We start from the raw sequence: 23,551 nt of genomic DNA, 5'->3' as shown, positions 1-23,551 counted from the left end.
TCACCTGTGCCCTGTCCTTCTCAGCCACCTGGTGTCACACACCCCCTCTCACACAACCTCACTCTCACAGTCACAACCAGGCGGTGTGATCAGCCACTCCCACACTGTCTCTCACCAGGATATGTGGATACACATGCCGTCTCATACAACCTGGATGCTGTCACATGCAGTTTCATGTCTACTGTTACAATCCCACATCATAGCCCACAGTTGTGGAGTGCCAGATATGCCCCATCTCACTCACACAGTCATACATTGCTGCCATACACTCCCTCAAAAAGTCGTAGACACTGATACACACCCCACCTACCACTGCTCTTTATTCAGTCCCACACAAACTCACACCCCCAGTTTCAGGACTTCGGTGGTTTTATTTTACAAAAGCTTTGATGGTCCAGGCCAGGGGGTGTCTGGGGCCCAGAAGGTGGGTTGTATAGATTGCTGGCTACGAGAGGAGAGGGACACTACCCCTACCCCGAGGCCATGTTCTGTGCTCTCATGAGCTGAGTGGAGCCACCACAGTGGTGGTGGTGGTGGGAGGCGTGGGGCCTGTGGGGAAGGAGCCTGTGGGTGAACCCAGCAGGGGTCCCGGGAAAGGCATGAGGTGGCTAACAGGCCCTGACAGCACCACGGGGCCGAGGCCTTGGTAGAGATGGGCAGCACTGGGGGGGCCCAGTGTCAAGCCTGAGGCCACCTCCCCACAATTCCCACTGCCGCTGCCCCCAGCCACCACCATGAAGCCGCCAGCTGGTCCTTCAGCTGCTCCTGTACCTCCCAGACTTGACCCCCGTTTCTTTTTCCCTTTTCCAGATGCCTTGCGGTTTCGAGTCTGAATACCATCCTTCCTCATGGTCAGTGGTCGGTTCACCTGCAGAAAGGGAGGCCATGGGTGTTTCCCAACTCCAGACCTTTGCCTCTGTGTCTTGACCAGGGACACCCTCTCCACCCCACTTCTTAAGAATAGGGAATTGGTTCAAGGACTAGGGGAGCATGCCCAGGGTTTGGCACAGGTATTGTCCTAGGGAATCCCAAAGTCGTGAGGCCCTGAGCTTGGGAAAGCCTCCAAGGCTAATAAGAGCTGTCCCCTGTCTAGAGCAGGGGAGTGGAAGTTAGCTGATGGCTGGAGGAGAGGAGGAAGGAGACAGAGATGGAGGAGGGAGACAGGAGCAAGAAGGAGGGATAAGAGAGGGAGTGGAAGGGAGAAAGGAGATGAAGGATTGGAGGAGGAGGGGTGGGGATAGTGGAGGGGGAATGGAGGAGGAGAGCATGAGAATAACAGATGGAGAAGAGAAAAAGGAGAAGAGAGGGAGGGTTACGAGGGGAAGTGAGTTTGGGGTGAAACAGGAGCATGAGGAGGAGGGAAGCATGGTGTGGGACTGGGGAGAAGAGGAGGGGGCAGGGAGCACCTGGTGTAGCTTGTAGTAGAGGCCGCAGGCATTGCACACAGGATCCCCACTGGCATTTCTCCGCCACAGTGTGGTGGTGGTTGTCTGGCAGTTGGTGCACTGGGTACCTGCCCGTTTGCTAACAATCTGAGGGAAGAGAGAACGTGGGGATCAGTGCACTGAGGGGTAGAGGGCCAAGAGGTGAGGGTCAGCTTGAAGGCAGGGCTTCCTCTACAGGGCGGGGACTGTGGGTTCTGTATGGGATGAGGACAGGGCCTCCTGGCTGGGATAAGGGTTTTTGGTATTGTGTGGAGGACTACATCAGTGGTTCCCAACTTTGGCCAAACCTTGGAATCACTTGGGGAGTTAAAAATAATGCTGATGCCCAGGCAGCACCCCAGAGCTATTAAATCAATACATCTAGGATAGGGCCCCAGGCCCCAGAGGTTTTGAAGTGCCCCAAGGTCATCCCAGTGTGAAGCTGAGGATGAAAACTGCGGTGCAGGGAGGGGATGTGGTTCCTGCTTGCAGCCTATAAGGGCAGGTTGAGGATAGGCATTCCTGTACAAAGCTGGGTTCCTGTATGGATGGGGAAGGGGTGGTGGGAGTTCTTGTAGAGCATGAAGACAGGGCTTCTGTATGCTATGAGGACAGGGATCCCTGTGCAGAGTGAGAACAGCAGGTCCTGGGTAAGGGGAGGCAGGTCTGGGGTCTTACCAGGCGCTTCTTGGGCCGGATGAGGGGCCTGTTCTGCCCATTCATCTTGTGATAGAGGCCACAGGCGTTGCACAGGTAGTGGCCTGTCCTGTCCCGCCGCCAGAGTGGAGTGGCTGTGGCTCCGCAGTTCACACACTCCCTGGCCTCTGGTGGGGTGGAGAGAGGTGAAGGGGGAGCCAGGCTCAGCTCAGCTTTGTCTTGGACTCCCCCTTCCCCCACCTCAACCTCCCTGTCCCTTTTTGAGGACCTCACCACAGGGGGCCAGGGGCAGGGTTCCACGAAGTTTGGGGGAGGGATAGGCCGCTGGATTGAGGGGGCTCCCAGTGGGAGAAAAGAAGGTACTGGAAAAGTCAGGGCCTCCATAGGCACTGCTGGAAACAGGGATTGATGAAGGCAGTGCAGGCCCCAGCGTCAAGAGGTCCGGACTCAGCCGCTCTGTCTTTAAGGTCTCCAGGAAGCTGCTGCCACCTTTCCCATCTGGATCTTCTGGAGCCTGGGGTGGGGAGTCCTCACGGGTAGGGCACACAGTCGAGGCAGGGTAGAGCCCGGTCTTGCCATAGGCCCAGCTGGCGTAGGGTGAGCCCCCTGGGATCCCCTCCATACAGTTGAGCAATGGGTAGACCTGAAAGACTATTGGGGGGTGGGTATAGGAGGGAAGGAGGAAAAAAGAGAACAGTCTAAAGCCATTCTGCTTTCAGGGTGCTGTGGTGCCCAACAGCCCCAACACAGTGGCCAAGTTTCTAGAACAAGTGACTAGAACAGCTGCTGGCCATTGGGTGACTCTTGGATCCTGAGCCCCACTGGTCACTTGGGCAACTCCAGTAACCTACACCCATTTCCAAATGGGCTTTGAGGATGACTGTTGGGATTTGGAGCCTGATGGATCACTTGACAACTAGGGCTACCACCACCTTCTTCCAACGTTGCTTCCCAATATGGCTACCCCAATACGGCAGGTTGAGGAGCTTTGGCTTTCCCAGGTCTAGACTTAACTAGGGGAAGTGGTCAGCACAGCCATGTGAAGGCTTCCAGCTATTTTCAAGATGACCTCCTAGTGGGATTCTGCCCTAGCTAAGGGTCTCCATGGCAACCCCAACAGCATGGAGCTGGTGCTAAGACAGCCACCCAGAGGAGTTACCTGGGGAGTGTCTGTAGGCCTCAGCATCCCTGTAGTAGGCCAGTGCGGCAGCTGCAGCCGTGGCGGTGCTGGGGGCAGTGGAGGAGGCTGCTGCATCCAAGCCCTCAGGCCCAGAAGGGAAGAAGACCCCCGACTCTGGTGGCGAGGACACCAGGGCAGGGTCCACAAACTGGGGCAAGGGCTCAGAGGTCCCCAGGGCCCCCAGGCTAGAGAACTCCATGGGGCCTCTGGGGTTTGACCTGTGAGGACAGGAGGGGTACTCAGACACAGAAACCCTCCTCTGCTCCCCTCTCCACTCCCCTCCTCTTCCCTCCTTTCTCCCTACTCCTGCTCCGTCCCTCAGTCTCCATGTCTCTCCTTTCCACCTCCCTAGTAGCCTCCTCCTCCTTCTCTCCTCTCCCCTCCTCTTTCTCTCTCTCCTCCCTTCCCACTCCTTCATCCTTCCCTCATTTTCCTCTCCCTCCTCTCACTCTCCATCCTCCCCCTCCTTCCTTCTTCTCCACCCTCCTCCCCTTCTTGCCCCATTTGTCTTTCTTCTCCTCCCTGCCTCCTCTTCCTTCTCCCTTCCATCTCTTCCTTCTCTCACTCAACTTCCCTTCTATCTCCTCCTCTCCTCTTCCCCCTATTCTTCCTCTTTCCACTCCCCCTTCGTCCCCCTTCCCTCCCTCCTCCCTCTTCTTCCCCTCCTCCTCTTCCTCTCCCATTCCCCTTCCTCCTCTCTCCCTGGTCCCCCTTCTGCTCCTCTCCCCTCTTCTTTTCTCAGCCACATTCTCTCCCTCTTCCCTTTTCTATATCTCCTCCTCCACTCCTCTTTCCTCCCCATCCTCCTCTTCTCTTCTCCTCTCATCTTTTCCCCTTCCCTCTTCTCTCCCCTCCTCCTTTTTCTTCATCCTCCTCTCCCTCCCTTTCTGCTCATCTCTTTCTCCCTCTCTTCATTTTTTCTTTTTCTCCACCACTTCCTCCTCTTCTCCTCCTGCCCCATCCCCCCTCCCTGCTCCCTCTAGAGGAGTCTGAGGGGCTGGGCTGGAGTGCAGAACCAGAGTCCCTTGAACCCGTTAGTCACCCCTCAGGACCTTGGGGTTCACCCTCCTGTGTGCTCCCCAACTTCATCCCTATCTGTTGCATCTTGACTTCTGACTCTAAGAAACCCCATGGTTTCCGGCTTGACTCACCCCCCCCCATTGGGTCTGCAGACAGAGGGCCCCCTCAGTTCCTCTCTGCTCCCTGGCGGGGGCGGGGGGGGGGGTGGTGAGGGGAGGTCAGTACCTCTCACTGCTTATCTCTGCCATCCCCGCCCAACTTTTGAAATCACCCGAAGGCCACTGGCTTCCTCTGAGGAGGGGGACAGGTGGGAGATGTTCCCTCTACCCACACCCTCTCCCCTGGGGAGGTCTGCCATACTTCTGCTTTTGGGTTCCTTCAGTCCCCACCATCCCCAGGCCTCAGTTTCCCCATTTGCCAGATAGGAGGTAGTGACGGGCCGAGCTCAGACCTATGAGATGGCAGCTTGGTCTCTGCCCTTTTGCCTCTGTTCTTCCCTGTGTGTGTCTTTGTCTCTACCTCTCTGTCTCCCTGCGTCTCTTTTTCCCTGACACTCTGTTTTTTCTGAAGTCTGGCTCTCTGTATTTCTCTCTCATTTTTCTATGCTACCATGATGTATCTTGCCCTCTCTTTATGTGCTTTTTTGAATGTCTAATTTGTTTCCCCTCCATTTCTCTGTCTTTCCATGTCTGTCTCTTTGATTATCTCTCTCTGTCTTTATCTCTCTTTTTTTCTCTTTCTGTTTCTCTTCTCTCTCCCTCTCTACTTATATCTCTCTGAACATCTCTACATCTCTCCCACTCTGTCTCTTTCTGCTTGTTTGTCTCTTCCCTCTCTCTTTCTCTGGGCACTCTGGCCTTATTTCCATGTCTCTCTTACTATTCCCATATCCCTGACCATACCCCACTGCACACAGTCCTGGATAAGGAGCCAGGAAACCTACCCCTGCCCCTGACTTGCCCTGTGAATCTGAAGGCCTCAGTTTCCTTGTCTCTAGAGTTGAGTGACAGAGATAGAGTAGAAAGCCATCTTCAAACCTACCTTTCCATCTCTTCCCGCTCTGTCTCTCCATGATTCTTTCTGTCTGTGAGTAGATCTCTCTCTGTGTTCCTGTCTCATTCTCCTTTTCTCTCCCTGGGTCTCCCTCTCTCTCCTGTCTCTCTTACTCTTTCTTTGAGTTGCTTTCTGTTTCTCCTTTCTCTCTCTTCATGTCTCTGTCTCTTTTTCTCCCCCGCTCTCTCTGTCTCCCTGTGTGTGTCCTGCTCTTTTTGTTTCTAGCACCTCTCTTCCTTTACCCCCTCATCCTTACCTCACTCCCCATAATCTCCCTCCAGCCCCACTGCACCCCCGAGCTCCTGTCCCTGCACCTCACACCTTGCTGGGTCTGGGGCTGCCCACCCCTCCCATGGCAGGGACCCAGCCCCCCCACCCCCAGTTATCACTCTCCGGACAGAGATAAAGTTTATCTCGAGGCTGGGGGATATGAAAGCTTCTTATCAGCTGCCCCACTAGAGTAAGTGCTGCCCCAACGGCGGCAAGCAGCAGGCTGGTACCCTCAACTCTCCCTCGACCCAGCCCCTCACCCCAGGTAACATCCCTATCCCAGCCCTCAAGGGAGGGTCCCTCAGGACCGATGGGAGCAGAGATCGGGTCTGGGGGCAGATGGGTCTCAGAAAGGTTTGAGGTAGAGTTTGAGGGCCAGCTAGGGGGTTGAAAAGTCAGGAAGGGGTTTGGGGTATAGCTATGGAGTTTGGGGGAAGCAGATACGGGGTTTAAGGAGCAGAGACAACCTTGAAAGGTCATATTTTGGGATCAAAAATAGGTTAGGTAAGCAGAGACAAGGTTGGGGATCAGAGATAAAGTTGAGAAGTTAAAGATGTAGTTTGGGGCTCAGAGATGGATTCTGAAGGTCGTGGCAAATTTTGGGGGTCTAAGGGTTTTGCTGGAGCAGAGATGGAGTTTAGGGGTCAAAGATGGATTTGGACAGGCAGAAATGTGTCTGATGATTAGAGATGGGTTATGAGAACACAGGAGGAGTTTGAGAACCGAGATGGAGGGGAGAAATATTTGGGGCTAGAGAAGAGATTTGGGGGACAGAGACATATTTTGGAGCTGAGATGGGGTTTAGGGAAGGCAGACATGAGGATTCATTTGGCAGAATGATATGGAGGAGTAGACTTGGCGTTTGGAGTGACAGAGACATTTCGGTGCACAGACAAGGAGTTGAGGGAGAGAAATGGTTTGGGGGGGTCAGAGAGAAGTCACAGGGAACAAATATGGGTTTGAGAGGCAGAGAGGGGGTAAGAGGATGGAGCTAGAGTTTGGCAGGCCAGAGACTGGTTTCGGGGGTCAGAGAGAGAATTTGGGGCAGAGATAAAGATGTGGAACAGACAAGGGCTTGGGGAGCAGACAGGTGTGAGGGAGCAAAAATGAGCTTTTGGAGAGAACTTGGAAACAGACAACTTCAGATGAGTGAGAGTCAGATTCGGGACAAAGATAGGATTTGGGGGGATGAAGGCATGTTTAGGGGGCAGAGATGGGGTATGGGGAGCAGAGTTAAGGGATCCGGGGAACGTAGATATCTTGGAAGGAGTTGATGGGAGTCAGAGCGGAGAGAGGTGGGGTTTAGGGGGTATATTTGGGCTAGAGATGAGGGTTAGAAAGACAGAGATGGTCTGGAGGAGCTGTCAAGGAATTCAGGGGTGGTAGACACTTTGGAGACCAAAGGTGGGTTGGGGAGCTGGAGCAGGCCAGGGGAGTAGCCTTAAGATAAGGGGCAGTAGGCCCAGAGTTTGCCTTGCTGGGGGCTCTTGGGGAGCTGAGACTGACCTGGGCTGGTTGGTGCGGAGGGTTCAGCTGCTTTAGGGATGTGGCGAGCTCAGTGTGATCCCAGGGGGTGTCCTGGCTGGCCTTGGCCTTTGAGGCTCCCTTCCTCCTTCCCTCCCTCCCTCCCCTCTCCCTCCTCCCTCCTCCCCAGGGAGTGGCTGGTGCCCCAGTGGGTGGGGCGGGCTAGGGGAGGGGGCGGGCCCCCTGCTGGTGGGGCACCTCTTGGGCAGTGGGGAGCCTTTCTCCCACCCACCTGCCCACACTGTGGATTCTTGGACCCTGTTTGACTTGGGCTCCTGTGGACTTCAGTGTCCAACCAAACAAAATGGGCTGAGGCCAAGCTAAAATGAAAATAGCATATATGATTTCATGACTCCACTGGGCTATTCAGTGAGTGCTTGTAAAGCCCCTACTGTGTGCTGGGCCAGGTGCAGGGTGCAGGCTGGGCTCTTATGTATTTGAGTCTTTCTGGCCACAGGGAGAGGAGGGATGTGACTATACCCATTTTGCAGGTGAGAAGAATGAGGCTCAAAGAAGTTCGGTGAGATTTGAACTAGAGCCCATGGGACATCTTGACGACCCAGGCTCAGCCCCAGGGCCAGGCCAGGGCTGGCGCGAAAGGCAGGGGCACAGTCACTCAGCACCCCACTGGGGCTTACGCCAGCTCCGGCCTGCCCTGGGGCAGCAGATAAGTCTTATCAGATGGAGGCCACGGTGGCTGTTGGCTCCGCGGTAACTGGCTGTCTTGGGATGGGGGGCGGGGCTGGGGGGCACCCAGGGACAGTGGCCTCAACTTCTTGCCCGCCATGCTTCTTTGGAGGCGGGAAACAGATGGGACCAGGGGTTGGTTCCTCTGTGGGTCCTTGAGGAGTGGGATAGAGTCAGGGAAGGGAAGGAGAATTGAAGGGATAGAGAAGGGAGAGAGGCAGAGAGACAGACAGAAACAGAGATAGATGGAAGTGGAGAGATACAAAGAGATAAACAGAGACAGAAAGAGACACAGAGCTGGAAGGAGGCAGAGGGCACAGAAAGAAAAGAGAGACACAGTTAAAGACAGATACAGAGAGAGGCAAAGAGAATGGAGACAGACGGAGATGGACAGAAGGGGAAAGATAAAGCCTGAAAATGACAGAAGCCAAGGACAGGTGTGGAGAAACTGAGGAGGGAGACAAAGATGATGTTGTAGAGAGGGGGACAGAGACAGATATTCAGAGTCCAAGAGGAAGTCCATGAGACCCCAGGTGGGAGGTGGTGCTGGGGTGGGTGGAATGGGGGGGTTTGGATTGATGTGGACCCATGTGGCCTGTGGCTCTGCCCTCAACCTGCTGAGAGGGACCTCCAGAGAGTTGCTGGGCCTCTGCACCTCAGTCCCCACCTTCTTTCCCTGTCCTGCCTCCCCCCCATAGTAACAACAGTGACAACAACCAGTGTCTGATGCTGCCATAGACCATACCAGGCCTGTTCTGAGCACTTTCTCTGTGTGAAATCATTGGACGTACACGCACACAGTAGGTGTCCAACTTGGGTCCCCATAAGGCAGGTGTAAGACTACCCAGTCTTGGCCCCAGGACTCCCTGGGATAGGGAGCTCTCCTGACCACCCATTCTACAGATGGGAAGACAGAGACCCACCAAGGCAGAGGGCCAGGATGAGGCCCTGAGTCAGTGGAGTCTGCTCACCCACGGACCCACTCCAGAGGGAGTTTACCATCCTCCTCTTACCCTCCTTGGGCCTCAGTGTCCTTATATACAAAATGGGAGATTTGAGGAGGGAAGAGAGCAAGGCCATGACTTTGCAATTATTGAGCTCCTGCTGTGTGCCACGCCCACTGCCAAGCTCTCATCAGTAAGAACAAGGACAAAGACTTCCAACTTCAGTGGCAGTGGTTTCAGGACATCCACTCTGGAGCTAGCCCACCCTCATTTATAGACCGCCCTAACCACCCTGTGACCATGTGGCTTTGGGCAAGTTACATTCCCCTCTGGACCTCAGTTCCTCATCTGTAAAGTTGGGGTAATAATAGTGGCTACTCCATAGGGTGATTGGGGCGACTAAATGAGATTTAATCCAGTAAGTGATTTTAACTCACTTGAATCTGAAATCTCAATAAATGTTATGTATTGTTATTTATTTACTGAGTGCCTACTGTATACGAGGGCTAGTACTGGCCCTTTTTTACTAGCACTACTACTAATTCTAGTACTAATGCTTATAACATGCTGACACCAACACCAATACTAAGTCTAGTTACTAATACTAATATTAGTTCTAATATTATTAGATACTAGCACCAATACTAATTTTAATAGTGATAGTCATGCTAATAACTAATTCTAATCTAACACCAGAACTATTATTAATAGTGATACCAATTCTAAAACTAAGAATTGTTCATTGAATTCTGTCAACAACAATAATGATGACAGTGCTGATACTAATTCTGATACTGATACTTTAACCAGCACTAATATTACATTAGTAGCAACAGCAGCATTGTTTGCTGAGCCACCCCAGGCACTGTGCTAAGTGCTCTCCATGCATGATTTTATCCCATTCTCACCAGGTCCTTGTGATGTAAGTGTGCATAATTGCCCCCATCTCCCAGGCTGGGAGTAGGCGCAGAGAAATGAAGATGTTCATCCAAGGCCCTGGGTTCTTGTCTCAGCTCTGACACTGATTTGCTGCGTGATTCCTAGGCAAGCCACCCTCTGAACCTTGGTTTCTTTGCCTGGAAAATGGGTACAAGCACAGAACCTACATAGAATGTTGTTGAGCAGCCACTGAACACAGGGCGTGCCTGGCACACCATAAATGGTGAACTCTGTAATGGTAACCCTCCTCATTGTTATTATTAGAAACCACGGGTGCAATGTCCGAGCGAGGTAGAGAAATCTGTCCTCCTCTGCAAGGGCAGGCTGGAGGCATATCTCAGACAAGGGTTTGGCCGCTGGACTCACAGGCCATTTCTTCATAACTAGAGCAGAAAGAGGGCTCAGGAAGGGAAGTAAAGAGTGGAGGGGGAGTGGGGGCCTCAGAACCCTGCCTCCATCAAGAGCCAAAACCCTGAGGCTCTGAGGCCAGGCCTCACCCCATTCCCTCCCCCATCCCGGTGGAGGGGGCACAGGCCCAGAAGTCTGCGGCGACAGTTCAGCCAGCAGGGAGGCAGCTGGGAGTGGGCAGATAAGGGAATCGGCGGGGCCAGGCCAGGCTTTGGGGGAGACCGACGAGGGCGCGGGAGGGGTGGGGGTGGGGTGTCTGGGTCAGCGTCCTCTCTGTCAGGCCTCCATTTGAGACTCAGCCCCGACAGTCCTCTCTTCCGGGAAGCCTTCCCTGACTGGTTCCCTCCCTCCCAGCATCTTCTGGTGTTCCAGAGCTTGGTCCAAGCCCATGGTATTTGGACTGTTTGTGCCTGTACCAGACTATGGAGTCCACCAGGTCTGGGAAGGAGCCCGAGTTCCCTCAGTGTCAATAGCCCTGAGAGAAACGTCCACCAAACCCGGCTAAGGAGTCAAACATGTGCCTCAGAACCAAATTGTTTTGTTTTTTAAAAGAAAAGTATAAAGGATACTATGATGAGTATTCCCCTTTGTCAAAACACATATTTTGCCTTATTTACTTCAGATTCTTTTTAAAAGAAATGTAATATTACAGGTACAGTTGTAGTCCTTGCACCAATTCCATTCCCTTCTCTCTTTCCACTACCTTGAGTTTGGTGTTTATCTTTTTCATGAGTATTTTTATTTCATTGCTACATATATGTGTACCCACAAACAACACATGATACTGGGGGTTTTGGACCTGTTTTTGAATTTAATATAAATGGAATCATATAGTGTATGCCTCTTTTGTTCCACATACGGTCTGTGATATTCAACCAGGTTGTTGTGTGTTCAATAGTTCATGCTTTTTTTATTGAGATGTAATTCACATACCATAAAATTTGCCTTTTTAAAGTGTACATTTCAGTGGTTACTCTATTCACAAGGTTGTGCAACCATCACCACTATCCAATTCCAGAACATTTTCATTGCCCCAAAAAGAAGCCCTGTACCCATTAATAGTCAGTCCCCATTGCATTTCTGCCTCCCCCAAATCCCTGGCAACTGCTAATCTACTTTCTGTCTCATAGATTTGGCTATTCTGGACATTTCATATAAATGGAGTCATACAATACGTGGCCTTTTGTGACTGGCTTCTTCCACTTTACATAAAGTTTTCAAGGTTTATTCATGTTGTAGCATGGATCTAAGTACTTCATTCCTTTTTATGGCTGAATAATATTCCAGTGTATGAACATTCTACATTATGCTTGTCCATCCATTCGATTAATGAACATTTTTGGCTATCATGAATAATGCTGCTATGAACATTCATGTAAAAGTTTTTATGTGGACCTATGTTTTCAGTTCTCTTGGATATATATTTAGAAATGGAATTGTGGGGTCATATGGTAATTCTGTGTTTAACTTTTTGAGGAACTGCAAAAGTGTTCTCCACAGCAGCTGTATAAGCCTTCCAATTTATGCACATTCTCTCCAACACTTGATGTTGTCCCTCTTTTCGATTCTAGCCATCCTAGTGGGTGTGATGTGGTGTCTCATTGTGGTTTTGATCTGCATTCCCCTAATGACTGCTAATGTTGAACATCTTTTCATGTGCTTTTGTGGCCATTTGTATATCTTCTTTAGAGAAATGTCTATTCAAATCCTTTACCCTTTTTTGATTCCCTTATTTGTGTTTTTATTGTTGTGAGGTAAGAGTTCTTCATATAATCGCTATGCTAGACTTGTATAGATATGTGATTTGCAAATTTTTTCTCCTATTTGTGAGCTGTCTCTTCATTTTCTTGAGAATGTCTTTTAAAGTGCAAAAGCTTTTAGTTTTGATGAAGTCCAATTTATCTTTTTTTTTATTTGTTTGCTTGTGTTTTAGATGTCATATCTAAGAAACCATTGCCTCATCCAAGGTCATGAAGATTTCTGCCTATATTTTCTACTGAAAGTTTTATTGTTTTAGCTCTTACATTTAGGTCTTTGATTCATTTTGAGTTAACTTTTGTATATGGTATGAAGTAGAGGTCCAATTTAATTCTTTTGCGTGTGTATATCCAGCTGTCTCAGCACCATTTATTGAAAAGACTGTTCTTTCCCCCATTGAATTGTCTTGGCACACTTGTCAAAAATCAACTGCCCATAATGTATTGGTTTATTTCTGGACTCTCAATTCTATTCCATTGATCTGTATATCTGTTTTTATGCCAGTACCACACAGTCTTGATTACTGTAGCTATGTTGTAAGTTTTTAAATTGAGAAGTATGAGTCCTCCAACTCTGTATTTCTTTTTCAAGATTGTTGTAACTATTCTGGGTCCCTAGAATTTCCATATGAATTTTAGGAACAGTTTGTCCATTTCTGAAAAGAAGCAAGCTAGGATTCTGATAAAGATTGCATTAAATCTGTAGATCAATGTGGAGAGTATTGACATCTTGACACCATAAAGTCTTCAATCCATGAACATGTGATGTCTTTTCATTTATTTAGATCTTTAATTTCTTTGAACAATGTTTTGTAGTTTTCAGTGTACAAGTCTTGCCCATCTTTTGTTAAATTTATTACTAAGTACTTTTTTTGATGCTATTATAAGTGGAATTTTTTCTTTCATGTTTGGGTTTTTCATTGTTAGTGTATAGAAATACAGTTAGGTTTTCTATGATCTTGTATCTTGAAGCCTTGCTGAGCTTATACATAATTACTTTGTTGTGGGTTCCTTAAAGTTTTCTGTGTACAAGATCATGTCATCTGCAAATAGAGATAGTTTTACTTCTTTCTTTCCAATATGGATGCCTTTTATTTCTTTTTCTTGCCTACGTACACTGGCTAGAATCTCCAGTACAATATTGAATAGAAGTGGTGAGAGGGGACATCCTTGACTTGTTCCTGATCTTTGAGAGAAAGTTTTCAGTCTTTCACCATTAAATATGATGTTAGCTGTAGATTTTTGTAGATGCCCTTTATCAGGTTGAGGAAGTTCTCTTCTATTCCTAGTTCGTTGTGTGTTTTTATCAGGAAAGGCTGTTGAATTTTGTCAAATGCTTTCTCTGCATCTTTTGAGAAGGTCATGTGATTTTTGTCCTTTGTTTCATTAATATGGTATGTTACGTTGATTGATTTTTGTACGTTGAGCCAATCTTGCAATCTTAGAATAAATTCCACTTGGTCATGGCATATAATCCTTTTATATGTTGCTGAATTCTATTTACTAGTATTTCGTTGAAGATTTTTGCATCTATATTCATAAGAGATATCGGTCTGTAGTTTTCTTTTGTTGTAATGTCTTTGGTTTTGATGTCAAGCAGTGCTGGCCTCATAAATTCATTCCTTTTATTGTTGAGTAGTATTCCATGTAATGGATATACTATAGTTTGTTTAACCATTTATCTGCTGATGGACATTTGGGTTATTTCCAGTCTTTTCCCTATTATAGCAAAACTACAGTTTACAAATTCATATTCTTCTCTCTGTGCACCTACATGAAAGAGTTTCTCCGGGGGCAGGGGATATCAGTCCATCTACCTATCTATCTACCCATCCACCCATCTGTCCATCCACCCATCCACCTACCCATTCATTCATCCACCCATCTGCTGCCCTCTCTTCCTCCCTCCCTCCCTCCCTTCCTTCCTTCCTTGCTTCCTTCCTTCCTCCCTTCCTTCCTCCCTCCCTCCCTCCCTTCCTCCCTCCCTTCCTTCTTTCTGTAAATCATTTATCTCCAGGCATATAACATCTGGGCCCAAGGCAAGCTCTTTTAAAAATAAGCAGAAAACCTGCTACGGCTTTTGGCAAAGCCTTTCACATGCTGAAACTCACATCCTTACACATCCTCTATTCCCAGCATTTTGGGGGCTCCCTGGGGTTCACTCAGAGGGCATGGCTGAACTACCATCTGGAGACCGTTTAGAGACAGCGTCCGCAAGACTAGGGGCTCCATCACCTCAAAGAGACTCTCACACATGCTCCTTCATCCATCACTCAGTCACTCAGGAAGCTGTACCCTTCTCTCCCTCTTTGCCTGCCTCATTTGCTGGTTCTTCCTCTTGTTTCAGAACTCTAAATGCCTATGAGCCTCTTCTCTAGTTGACACTTTCTCTCATGGTGAACTCTCTGTTTTCAAAGTCTCTCTGGAATCTAAGCACTTTTTGTCACCTCCCCTGCCAGCATCGGCTGGCCTGGACCACTGCAATAGCCTCCTCCTCACGGTCCTCCTGCTTCCACCCTCACCCCTATGGCCTATTTTCCTCCCAGCAGCCAGAGGGAACCTGTTAAATCCTATGCAGATCACAGCCCTCCTCTGTTCACGACCCTGACCCTCCCATGGCTCCCCTCTCACACAGAGTAAAAGCCAGAGCCCTCTCCATGGTCCAGGAGGCCCTACACAATGTGTCCCCACCTCCTCTCCCATCTCACCTCCTCCTGCTCCCTCTCACTCACTCTGCTCCTGCAGCACTGGCCTCCTCGCTGTTCCTCACACGCACCAGGCACATTCATGCTTCAGGGCCTTTGCGTTAGCTGTTCTCTCAGCCTGGAATGCTCTTCCTCCAGCTATCAGTGCGGCTCCCTCCCTCATCGCTTCAGATCTGTGCTCAAATGTCTCCTCCTCAGTGAGGTTTTCCCTGACCATCCCATTACACATTGGAAATCATCTCAGCAATTTTTATCTGTGTTCTCTCTTTTTCCATGTTTTCTTTTTCTCCAAAGCATATATCATCCTCTGACATACTTAATTTTTCCTTACTTAATTTTATTTATTTTGTATCTCTCCCTTTAGAATGGCAGCTCCACAAACATAAATATGCTTATCTCTTCTGTTCAACACTGTCTCTCCAATGCTTGGAACAGGGGCAAGCACACAGTGGGTGCTCAATATATGTTTATTAGTTGACTGAATGAGTGAAAGGTGTGGTGAGAGGAGAGGACAGAAACAGAGAAAATTTGTCCTTGTCCCGTCTATTCTGTCAGGAGCTGAGCCTCAGTTGAGATGAGTCTGGACCTACCAGATCCAAAGGTAGAAAGTGTCACATGCCCTGGGTGTAAGACCAGAAAAGGCACTCCAGAAGGAGGTAGTATCATCTGGGCTAATCCTTGAAGGTCCCATGTGAATCATAGAGATCTTGGGGTTCAGTGAAGCCTATGGGGTGGAGGAAACAGCAGACAGCACTTGGAAGGAGTGAGGTGAGTTCCAAAAGGATGAAAAAAGGTAGGCTCACTGACAAGGAGAAATCTGTCAAGGGCCTTGAATCCCAAGGGGATGACCCTTGATTTGGTTCTTAGAGGTATCATACTCTGGTCACTGACCCCCAAGCAGCTCTGAGACCTCACACCCTAGACCAACACTCATACATAATGCCAAGACAATAATAACGAAGCGCTCATATTGAGAGGTTATTAATTTATTGGGGCAGCTTTAATGGAGGACATTCAGACATGTAGGTTTGGTCCCAAACCCATCTCAGGTCTCCCCAGCACAATGTTTGAAGTGCCTACATCCTCAGTCCTTGGAGGTCTGTGGGCCTGGGCAAGGGTTTTCAGGAAGGAAGGGAGAGGGCAACATCACAGGGAAGAGAATGGGGGAGGGCTAGCCTCAATCATGGAGAGATATAGTTGGACACTTCAATCAGGTTTCTGTCAGGGTCTCGGAAGTAGATGGACATAATAGGCCCTTTTGCCCCCGTTCTGGGGACTGGACCCTCCTCAATGGGGACATCACAAGCCTGAAGTGGGAGGAGAAGGCAAAAGTCACTCATCACAGTCCATGTGTGAGACCAAAATTTAATTCCTTACAGTGGCCTGGAAGACCCCTGTATCTTTCTGACCTTATCTCCTACCATTCTCCCCTCCCTTATTGTGCTCCAGCCACTTACTAACTGTATGGCCTTGGGCAGAGTACCTAACTGCTCTGTACCTCAGTTTCCTCATCTGTAAAATGGGGACAATAAAAGTACCTAGTATTATCTAGTAAGTGACAGAGTCAGAATACAAACCCAGGCAGTCTGGGCCAAAGTCCACACTCTTAACCCCTATGCTTTCCCCACTTTACTTCTAAACCAGACTTTTTCACTGATACTTTCCAAAGAAGGAGTCTAGGATATTTACACAGAATATATTCAAGACCTCTATCTGTTTTTCCAAAAGGAGACCTGATGCCCTCTTTACATGAAATCATTTTAAGTGTTACAGGGACATAAAATTAAATAAGAGTGAATCAGAAATCATTCCCTCTTCGTTCCTCTTTCAATCCTTCTGATTATACCAAGAGGAAAGTCTCTGGTGGATGCTAAGAAGTCCTTAGTACCTCCTTAACCACTTGCCAACTCTCCCTTTGGAATGTCAGGCCCAGAGAGTTCGGGGAACGGAAGTGACTAGAATCTAATGACATTGTGATGCTTTTATAGCTGTTTGTTTTTACAGTTACCTTCCCTTTGTGCCAAGATATAATGGGTTTTTCATTTACTTGGTTGAACATTTTCTTTTTATATAAGTGTATATATGTAAAAAGAATTCAGGTATAGTTTTTTTACAAGGGTGATGTAAAGTTTCCTTTTTTAAAAATTTTTTTAAAGATTTTATTTTTCCTTTTTCTCCCCAAAGCACCCCAGTACATAGTTGTATATATTTTAGTTGTGAGTCCTTCTAGTTGTGGTACGTGGGACACCACCTCAGCATGGCCTGATGAGTGGTGCCATGTCCGGGCCCAGGATTAGAATTGGCAAAACCCTGGGCCACCGAAGCAGAGCGCGAGAACTTAACCGCTCGGCCACGGGGCCGGCCCTAAAGTTTCCTTTTGAAATACATTTGTTTGGGGCTGGCCCTGTGGCCAAGTGCCTAAGTTCATGCACTTTGCTGCAGCAGCCCAGGGTTTTGCCGATTGGAATCCTGGGCGCAGACCTAGCACCACACATCAGGCCATGCTGAGGCGGCGTCCCACATAGCAGAGCCAGAAGGACCTACAACTAGGATATACAACTATGTAGTGGGGGTCTTGAGGAGAAGAAGAAGAAAAAAAGAAGATTGGCAACAGATGTTAGCTCAGTTGCCAATCTTTAAAAAAACTTAAAATACATTTGTTTATGTGAAAAAAACTATGTCAATAAAAATAATAAGTAAACAATTGTATATAGGCATTATCTAGCTCTGACAAAACCTGTTGTGTCTGAAGTTTGAGGAAGACCTCCCTGGCTCATGCTTCTGTTTCCACTGCGTCCGCAGCAGCTGTCTCCAAAAGACTGGAGGTCCAGCTCACCTGGAGGTGCCGGACTACTTCCTCCAAGGGTGCCTCTGTGATCAGACATATGTCTAGGGAACCAGGAACTGGGTGAGCAGCTTTGGGTTCAAATTCCTTTCCCACCTCGTGGAGGTTAAACTTCTGGTCTCCAAAACACAGTGCTTTCCGGTCTCCCTATTGACGAAGAGAAGACAACCTAGAACTCAACCTCCAAGATGACTGTGAGGCAATCCCCCCACCCCCTACTTACCTCAACAAGGTTAAGAAAAAGAACAGGGCTTTTGATGAAAAACAACAGCCTCTTGCTCCACTCCAGTCTCATTCCCTAGAGGCAACTGGTTTCAGTGTGTGTGTTTGTGTGTGTGTCTGTGTTTATTTCTTCTGGAAATTATTTCCACATCTCCAAAGAATATGTTTATACTATCTATGGCAGGGACAGCAATTTGTCTACTTAATATACATTTCTTCCTTTTTTCTTATAAACACAATCCAAATTTCAGTGGGGTCAATTGTGCACCCAGCTTTAAAAACCTACATTTCCCAGCGTTCCTTGCTGGGAGGCCAGAGAAGACTGACTGGACAATGAGATGTCAGTGGAGGTTGTGGGTGGGGCTTCTGGGAACCTCCCCGCCCCACTGAGCTGGCACTTTTTGCCCATTCACTTCCTCCTTCTTCCCAGCCATTGCCCCAACCCTGACAGCCTTCCTCTGGACTGGTTGATAAATGAGAGAAAAAGAAAACTACCTTATTTAACCCACTGGTAGTTGAGTTTTCTCCTATGTGCTTCCCAACACAGTCCCTAAATGATGTGCCACTATTTCTTGATTTAGCAACTTTAGACATTTTCTCTCCTCTCTCTGCTAGGATAAATGAGAATTTAGCTTATCCACACGACTACCCCTCCCAATAGAATTCCACATCATTTTTAGTTCCTCTTTTGGTTCCTTTACAATTTTTAAATAACCCACTTGCATCTTTATGTTTCGATAGATGAACTACAGCTAGTATTTCATTGGCCCTACTCTCCTTCTCTTCATGTTGCCTCCGTGTCCTGTGCCTCTCAACTTCTGCCATTGCTTTCATCATTTTTATATTTTTTTTATATTACCATGGTTGATACCACATCCATTCTATCAGAAAACAACTTTATTTCACTTGAATGATAGTGGGGCTGAGTATAGAACTTGAGGTTGCAGGTTATTTTCCGACAGCTTTTTAAATATGTTGCTTTGTTGTCTTCCTGAATCTGGTGTTGCTGATAAGAAATCTGATGTTAATTTGTTTTTCATCCTTTTGCAGGTGATACATCCACCCTCCACTCCTGAAGCTTTTAGGACTTTTCTTGATCCTAGATGTACTGCAATTTCACTCCAATGTGTCCAGGGACAGAGAATTGAGGCATCATATGCCTCATTGTCATCATTGGCCCATGCAAGGCCCCTCTCTAGTTTTATTTGTGTATTTATTCTTTTTATCTCCATTCTCCATTCCTATCCCCTCCCTAGGCAACCATTATAACATGTATGATGTGCATCCTTTGGTTTTCATAAGTTATCATAGAAAGTGTATTATTGTTTTGTGTACGTAAGTTGTTAACGCTACCATGCTGTAGACCTGGTCCTATTTCTTCACTTTTCACTCAGTATGATCTTTTTAAGACCTGATCGTCTTGCTGTGTATACATCCAATCTGATGTTGCATAATTCTATTGTTGTGCATAGCATTCCATATTAGTTTTTAAATTTTTACCCTGTTTGCCATTTCATGGGCCCTTTCAATTTAAGACATATTAAATGTCTCTGCATTTTCCACTTTTGAAGTTATTCCAATTCTCAAGGAAAGTATTCAGTCTCTGGAAACCTCCTTTTTTCCTTGGATCTCTCTTGTTTGGGACCTTTCTTTCTCCTATTCAAAACTGGACTGATTGTTTTCTAGGTATCTTTCTAGGATCTTCCTCTTGGGATCCACTGTGTCCTAATGTCAATGTCTTCCTTATTCCTGGCTTAATCATTCATTTTGATGTAGCATACTCTTAACTTTCAAAGCAAGTGGGCAGAATTTCTGAGCCTTTTTATGTCTAAGAATGTTTTATTCTGCACTCACCTTGATTAATAGTTTGGTTGGACATAGAATTCTAGATTGAATTTTTTTCCTCAGAATCTTGAAGGTGTTCTTCTATTGTCTTCTAGTCTCTAATGTGACTCTTGGGAAATCTGATAGCTGCATATTTCTTTTCCCTTTGTAGTTGAACTACTTTTCTTTTTATCCTCTCTAAAAGACCTTAGGATCTTCATTTTCACTTTCATGTTTTATCATTTCACAAGAACATACCTAAGTATTGATGTGCTAGATACTCAGTCAACCCTTTCCATATAAAAACTAGAAAGTTCTCTTGCATTATTTCTATGGTAATTTTCTCCATTCTCTCTCTGGAAGTTCCACTATTCAGAGTTTGGAAACCCCTCCCTTAATCCTTTTAATTTTTCTCACAGGTTTCCTGTAGTTTTTTTTTTTTTCTTTTGGAGTTAGGTTATTTTTTAAAGTATTATAATCAAATTTTATTCCACCTGCAGTTTGGCATTTGGGGAAGTGATTACCTTGAAAGTCATGACCTCCATGCCCAGGATCTTGGAATAAAACATGGTGGTATCTTTGATGCTCTTTACTGTCATCACGATGTGGTCAAGTCTATGGATAAGACATGGGGAAGGGGTCTGACTGGTGTCCCTCCATGACTAAAAAAAAAAGTTAGAAGAGATCACGTTGCCATTGGTCGCACCCATGTTTCCTGTGTTTCTTTCTCCTCACCTCTCTTCACCTTCTCAATGAGTATACTTCCTCCTCACCCCCATTTCAAAGGGGAAGTTCTGGGAGGACTCTTCAGTAGAGTCTTATTGCCCATGTGTGGATTCACAAGAGTCTGTGTATCTGCCATGACCACTCTCCACTGTTGTCTTGTTCTATTTCTCCTTCCAGAGGGATAGAGATGAAGATAAGGGAAATGGAGACCAAGACAGAACCCTCCTTTGTTCTCCCCAAGCTGGAATTCATCTCTTTTGCAAGAAATGACAAGACGCAGAGGAGTCTCAGCCCTAGGAGTACAAGCCCTCCTTTGGCCAGTTTAACCCAGTTCCCTCCTTTCCCACTCTGAAGCTATGATCACAGAGGACAGGATAAGAAGGGAGCATCTCAGATGAAATAAATGTTTCTGGGCATGTATGTTTACAGATCCACCTTGACACCCAGTGAGAGGGCACCCCACCCATTTCCTGGCCTCAGCACACTTCCCATGAGATCTTTCTCTTGATTTGCATTCTACGGTAATTTGTATATTTACATTACATCTGCCACAGGAATATAAGGTGCCTGTGATCTGGCACTACAGGTAGCAGAGTGGTTGAAACAACAGACTCTGGAGCCAGACTGACATTTAATTAATCTCTCTGTGCCTTGGTTTCCCCTTCTGTAAAATGGGCATGATTTTATATATATCTTATAGGACTTTTGTGAACATTTTTTAAAAAAGAGTTGTATTTTTAAAAAAAAGAGTTGTATTTTTAAGGGCTTAGAACAATACCCGACACATAGCAAGTGCTATAAGAGTTGATGATGATGATGTTGTGGTCATCCTGTTAAAATCCAGACTCCCTACCATGATCCCCAATCTCTATAGCCTCATCAATTGGTCTTGAACTCCAAGCCACATTGTCCTTTTGCCTATTCCTCATAAGGGCCATCCTTGTACCTTTAGCCTCAGGGCCTTTTGCACATGCTAATATCTGACTAGAATATAAGCTTCATGAGGACAGAGATTTCTCTCTGTTTTGTTCCCCACTATGTCCCAAACAACTAGTAGATGTTCAATAATATTTGTTCAATTAGCGGATATCTACTACAACGATTAGGCCCCGTGCCTGGCACACAGTCTAACTTCTATCCTATTCTATTCTGTTCTATTCTATTCTATTCTATTCCATTCCATTCCATTCTATTCCATTCCATTTCACCCTATACTATTTTATTCTGTTCCATTCCTCTGTGTTCAATTCCATTCAAACCATTATATTTTGAACAATTGATTTCACTGAGCCCCAGCTAAAAAAAATCCTGTGCTGTTCTATTTTCATGAGTGGAGGAGGCATTAGCAAAGTTGCTGAGTTCTGCTGTCCTCATGGATACAGAAGATCTACAGGGACACAGAGGCAGTAGAATGAGAAAATGACTGACATTTGTGCTCCATTGAAAATATAGTTGTATGTTAAAAAAAATCTTATTAACCTTTTAGCGTCTATAGGATCTGTAATAGCACCGCCTTTTAATTCCTGGTATTGGCAATTTATATTTTTCTTCTTAGTTGCTTGAGAGGAAATTAATATTTTATTAATCTGTTCGAAGAACCAATTTTTTTTTTAAGATTTTATTTTTTCCTTTTTCTCCCCAAAGCCCCCCGGTACATAGTTGTGTATTCTTCATTGTGGGTTCTTCTAGTTGTGGCGTGTGGGACGCTGCCTCAGCGTGGTCTGATGAGCAGTGCCATGTCCGCGCCCAGGATTCGAACCAACGAAACACTGGGCTGCCTGCAGCGGAGCGCGCGAACTTAACCACTCGGCCACGGGGCCAGCCCCTCGAAGAACCAATTTTTGACATTGTCAATTTTCTCCAATGCTTTCTCTTTCACCAGTTTCTGCTCTTATCTTTGTAATTTCTTTCCTTTTACTTTCTTAGGATTCAATTTGCTGTCCCTTTTCCAGCTTCTTGATAGGGAAGCTCAGGTCATTGATTTTCAACTTTTCTTTTTTTTTTTTTTTTAAAGATTTTTTTATTTTTCCTTTATCTCCCCAAAGCCCCCCAGTGCATAGTTGTGTATCTTTAGTTGTGCGTCCTTCTAGTTGTGGCATGTGGGATGCCACCTCAGCACGGCCTGATGAGTGAGTGGTGCCATGTCCGCGCCCAGGATCCGAACCGCGGAAACCCTGGGCCACCAAAGCGGAGCGCGCGAACTTAACCACTCGGCCACGGGGCTGGCCCCTCAACTTTTCTGATCTATGCATTTAGAGCTATAGATTTCCCCTAAGCACTGCTTTACTCGAACCCCCCATTTTGATAGTTTATTGGAAACCAGCTCAACCTATTCCTTCCATTTTCCAATACCCTGCTGGCTCAGATTCACTCCCCAGATCCTGTTTTGCAGATGGGGAGCTCCAGCCTTGCAAATTCAAGGGTGAACAGGGCTGGCTTTCTTAAGGAACAGGAAGAAGGCCAGTGTGCCTTAGAATTCAAGAGTGAGTGAGGCATGAACAGGAGGGGAAGGCAAGGGCCAGATGGTACAGAGGCAAGTTAGGGAGGCTGGTTTATAAAATGATGATCAAGACATAGTAATCATATAGGGCTTACTGTGTGCCAAGCCCTGTTCTAAGCACTATATAAAATAGAATCCATTTTATTCCTCACAATAGCCCTATATATATCATGGAATACCCAGAAGATAATACCCTCCTTCCTGCCTCCTTCACAAGGAAGGCTTCTATCTTTCTACAATGTCCTCTTCAAGGTGCCAGGGAACCCTGGAATTTTTCTGGCAAACCTCAAGGTCAGTGCTGTGTTTCCTGGCCTCTCCCCACACGGCCCCATCCTGATGTCCCTGGCTGAACTGGCACCCCTGAGCCACCCTGAGGGAGCAGAGCAGCCAGCCCTCAGCCCAGGCCCACTCCTGCAGACATGTTGACGGCTGACCGTGTGTTAGCACAGGGAATTTCCGTGTCCCTCTGCTGCCCTCTGCTTGTCTATGAAAGAGGAAGAAAGAGAGAGAAGGATAGGAAAATGGATGTCAGCACCCCAGGATAACCTGCATAGAAGGGAAGCAGGTCACCAGGCCCCTGCTGGGAATCCCCAGCCTAGGTGCCAACATCCGTGCCCCAGGCCCCCAGGGGCCACCCCTTTTACCTGCTTCTCTGAAGTCCTGCCCCACATCCTGGCTGGCAGCCTGGAGATCAGACGGCACAGCATGGCAGACTAAGTGTCCTTGCCCTCGAGCCTGTAGACAACCTTCTGGCTCTGTGCCTGGAGATCAAGGGGCAGGAATGGGAGGGCCATGGACTGAGGACTGCTAGTGGTGACAGAAGTAGGCAGTGCAAGTACAAGGACTCTGACATAAAGTTCAGGGCC

The 23,551-nt window shown here is 47.3% G+C and overlaps 2 protein-coding genes across 4 annotated transcripts; both read right to left on the bottom strand.

The window, feature by feature from the left end:
* Positions 1–351: 351 nt before the first annotated feature.
* GATA1 (GATA binding protein 1) lies at positions 352–23,437 on the bottom strand. 3 transcript variants are annotated; one of them, XM_070258047.1, is made up of 6 exons: positions 23,330–23,437; positions 3,241–3,479; positions 2,355–2,732; positions 2,103–2,248; positions 1,407–1,532; positions 352–868 (listed from the first exon to the last, which is right to left on the bottom strand). In XM_070258047.1, the coding sequence occupies exons 2-6, from the start codon at positions 3,458–3,460 to the stop codon at positions 497–499; spliced, it is 1,242 nt and encodes a 413-aa protein (XP_070114148.1). In that variant the 5' UTR covers positions 3,461–3,479; positions 23,330–23,437; the 3' UTR covers positions 352–496. The 3 variants fall into 3 exon arrangements, with proteins under 3 accessions (XP_070114148.1, XP_023489318.1, XP_023489317.1); XM_023633550.2 differs by lacking the exon at positions 23,330–23,437 and adding an exon at positions 7,111–7,244; XM_023633549.2 differs by lacking the exon at positions 23,330–23,437 and adding an exon at positions 5,323–7,159.
* Positions 15,614–23,447, bottom strand: GLOD5 (glyoxalase domain containing 5). The gene is made up of 4 exons (XM_001493823.6): positions 23,330–23,447; positions 19,984–20,121; positions 17,405–17,560; positions 15,614–15,875 (listed from the first exon to the last, which is right to left on the bottom strand). The coding sequence occupies exons 1-4, from the start codon at positions 23,390–23,392 to the stop codon at positions 15,750–15,752; spliced, it is 483 nt and encodes a 160-aa protein (XP_001493873.3). The 5' UTR covers positions 23,393–23,447; the 3' UTR covers positions 15,614–15,749.
* Positions 23,448–23,551: the final 104 nt, after the last annotated feature.

This window comes from Equus caballus, chromosome X (genome assembly GCF_041296265.1).
Source record: "Equus caballus isolate H_3958 breed thoroughbred chromosome X, TB-T2T, whole genome shotgun sequence".
Lineage (NCBI taxonomy): Eukaryota > Metazoa > Chordata > Mammalia > Perissodactyla > Equidae > Equus > Equus caballus.
Note: the sequence above shows the minus strand (reverse complement) of the source record. Positions and strands in the feature narration are given on the sequence as shown.

What these genes read in the sequence shown, in the direction of transcription:
- GATA1 (XM_023633549.2), bottom strand. An exon ending in GGCCTACAGACACTCCCCAG is followed by an intron (nt 2,733 to 3,240) that starts GTAACTCCTCTG and finishes ACCCCCCAATAG; the next exon opens with TCTTTCAGGTCTACCCATTG. An exon ending in CCTGCCCCTGGCCCCCTGTG is followed by an intron (nt 2,249 to 2,354) that starts GTGAGGTCCTCA and finishes CCACCCCACCAG; the next exon opens with AGGCCAGGGAGTGTGTGAAC.
- GLOD5 (XM_001493823.6), bottom strand. Translation starts at nt 23,392, where the DNA reads ATGCTGTGCCGTCTGATCTCCAGGCTGCCAGCCAGGATGTGGGGCAGG. An exon ending in GCAGGACTTCAGAGAAGCAG is followed by an intron (nt 20,122 to 23,329) that starts GTAAAAGGGGTG and finishes TTTTTTTTTTAG; the next exon opens with TCATGGAGGGACACCAGTCA. An exon ending in AAGTAGTCCGGCACCTCCAG is followed by an intron (nt 15,876 to 17,404) that starts GTGAGCTGGACC and finishes CTCCCACTTCAG; the next exon opens with GCTTGTGATGTCCCCATTGA.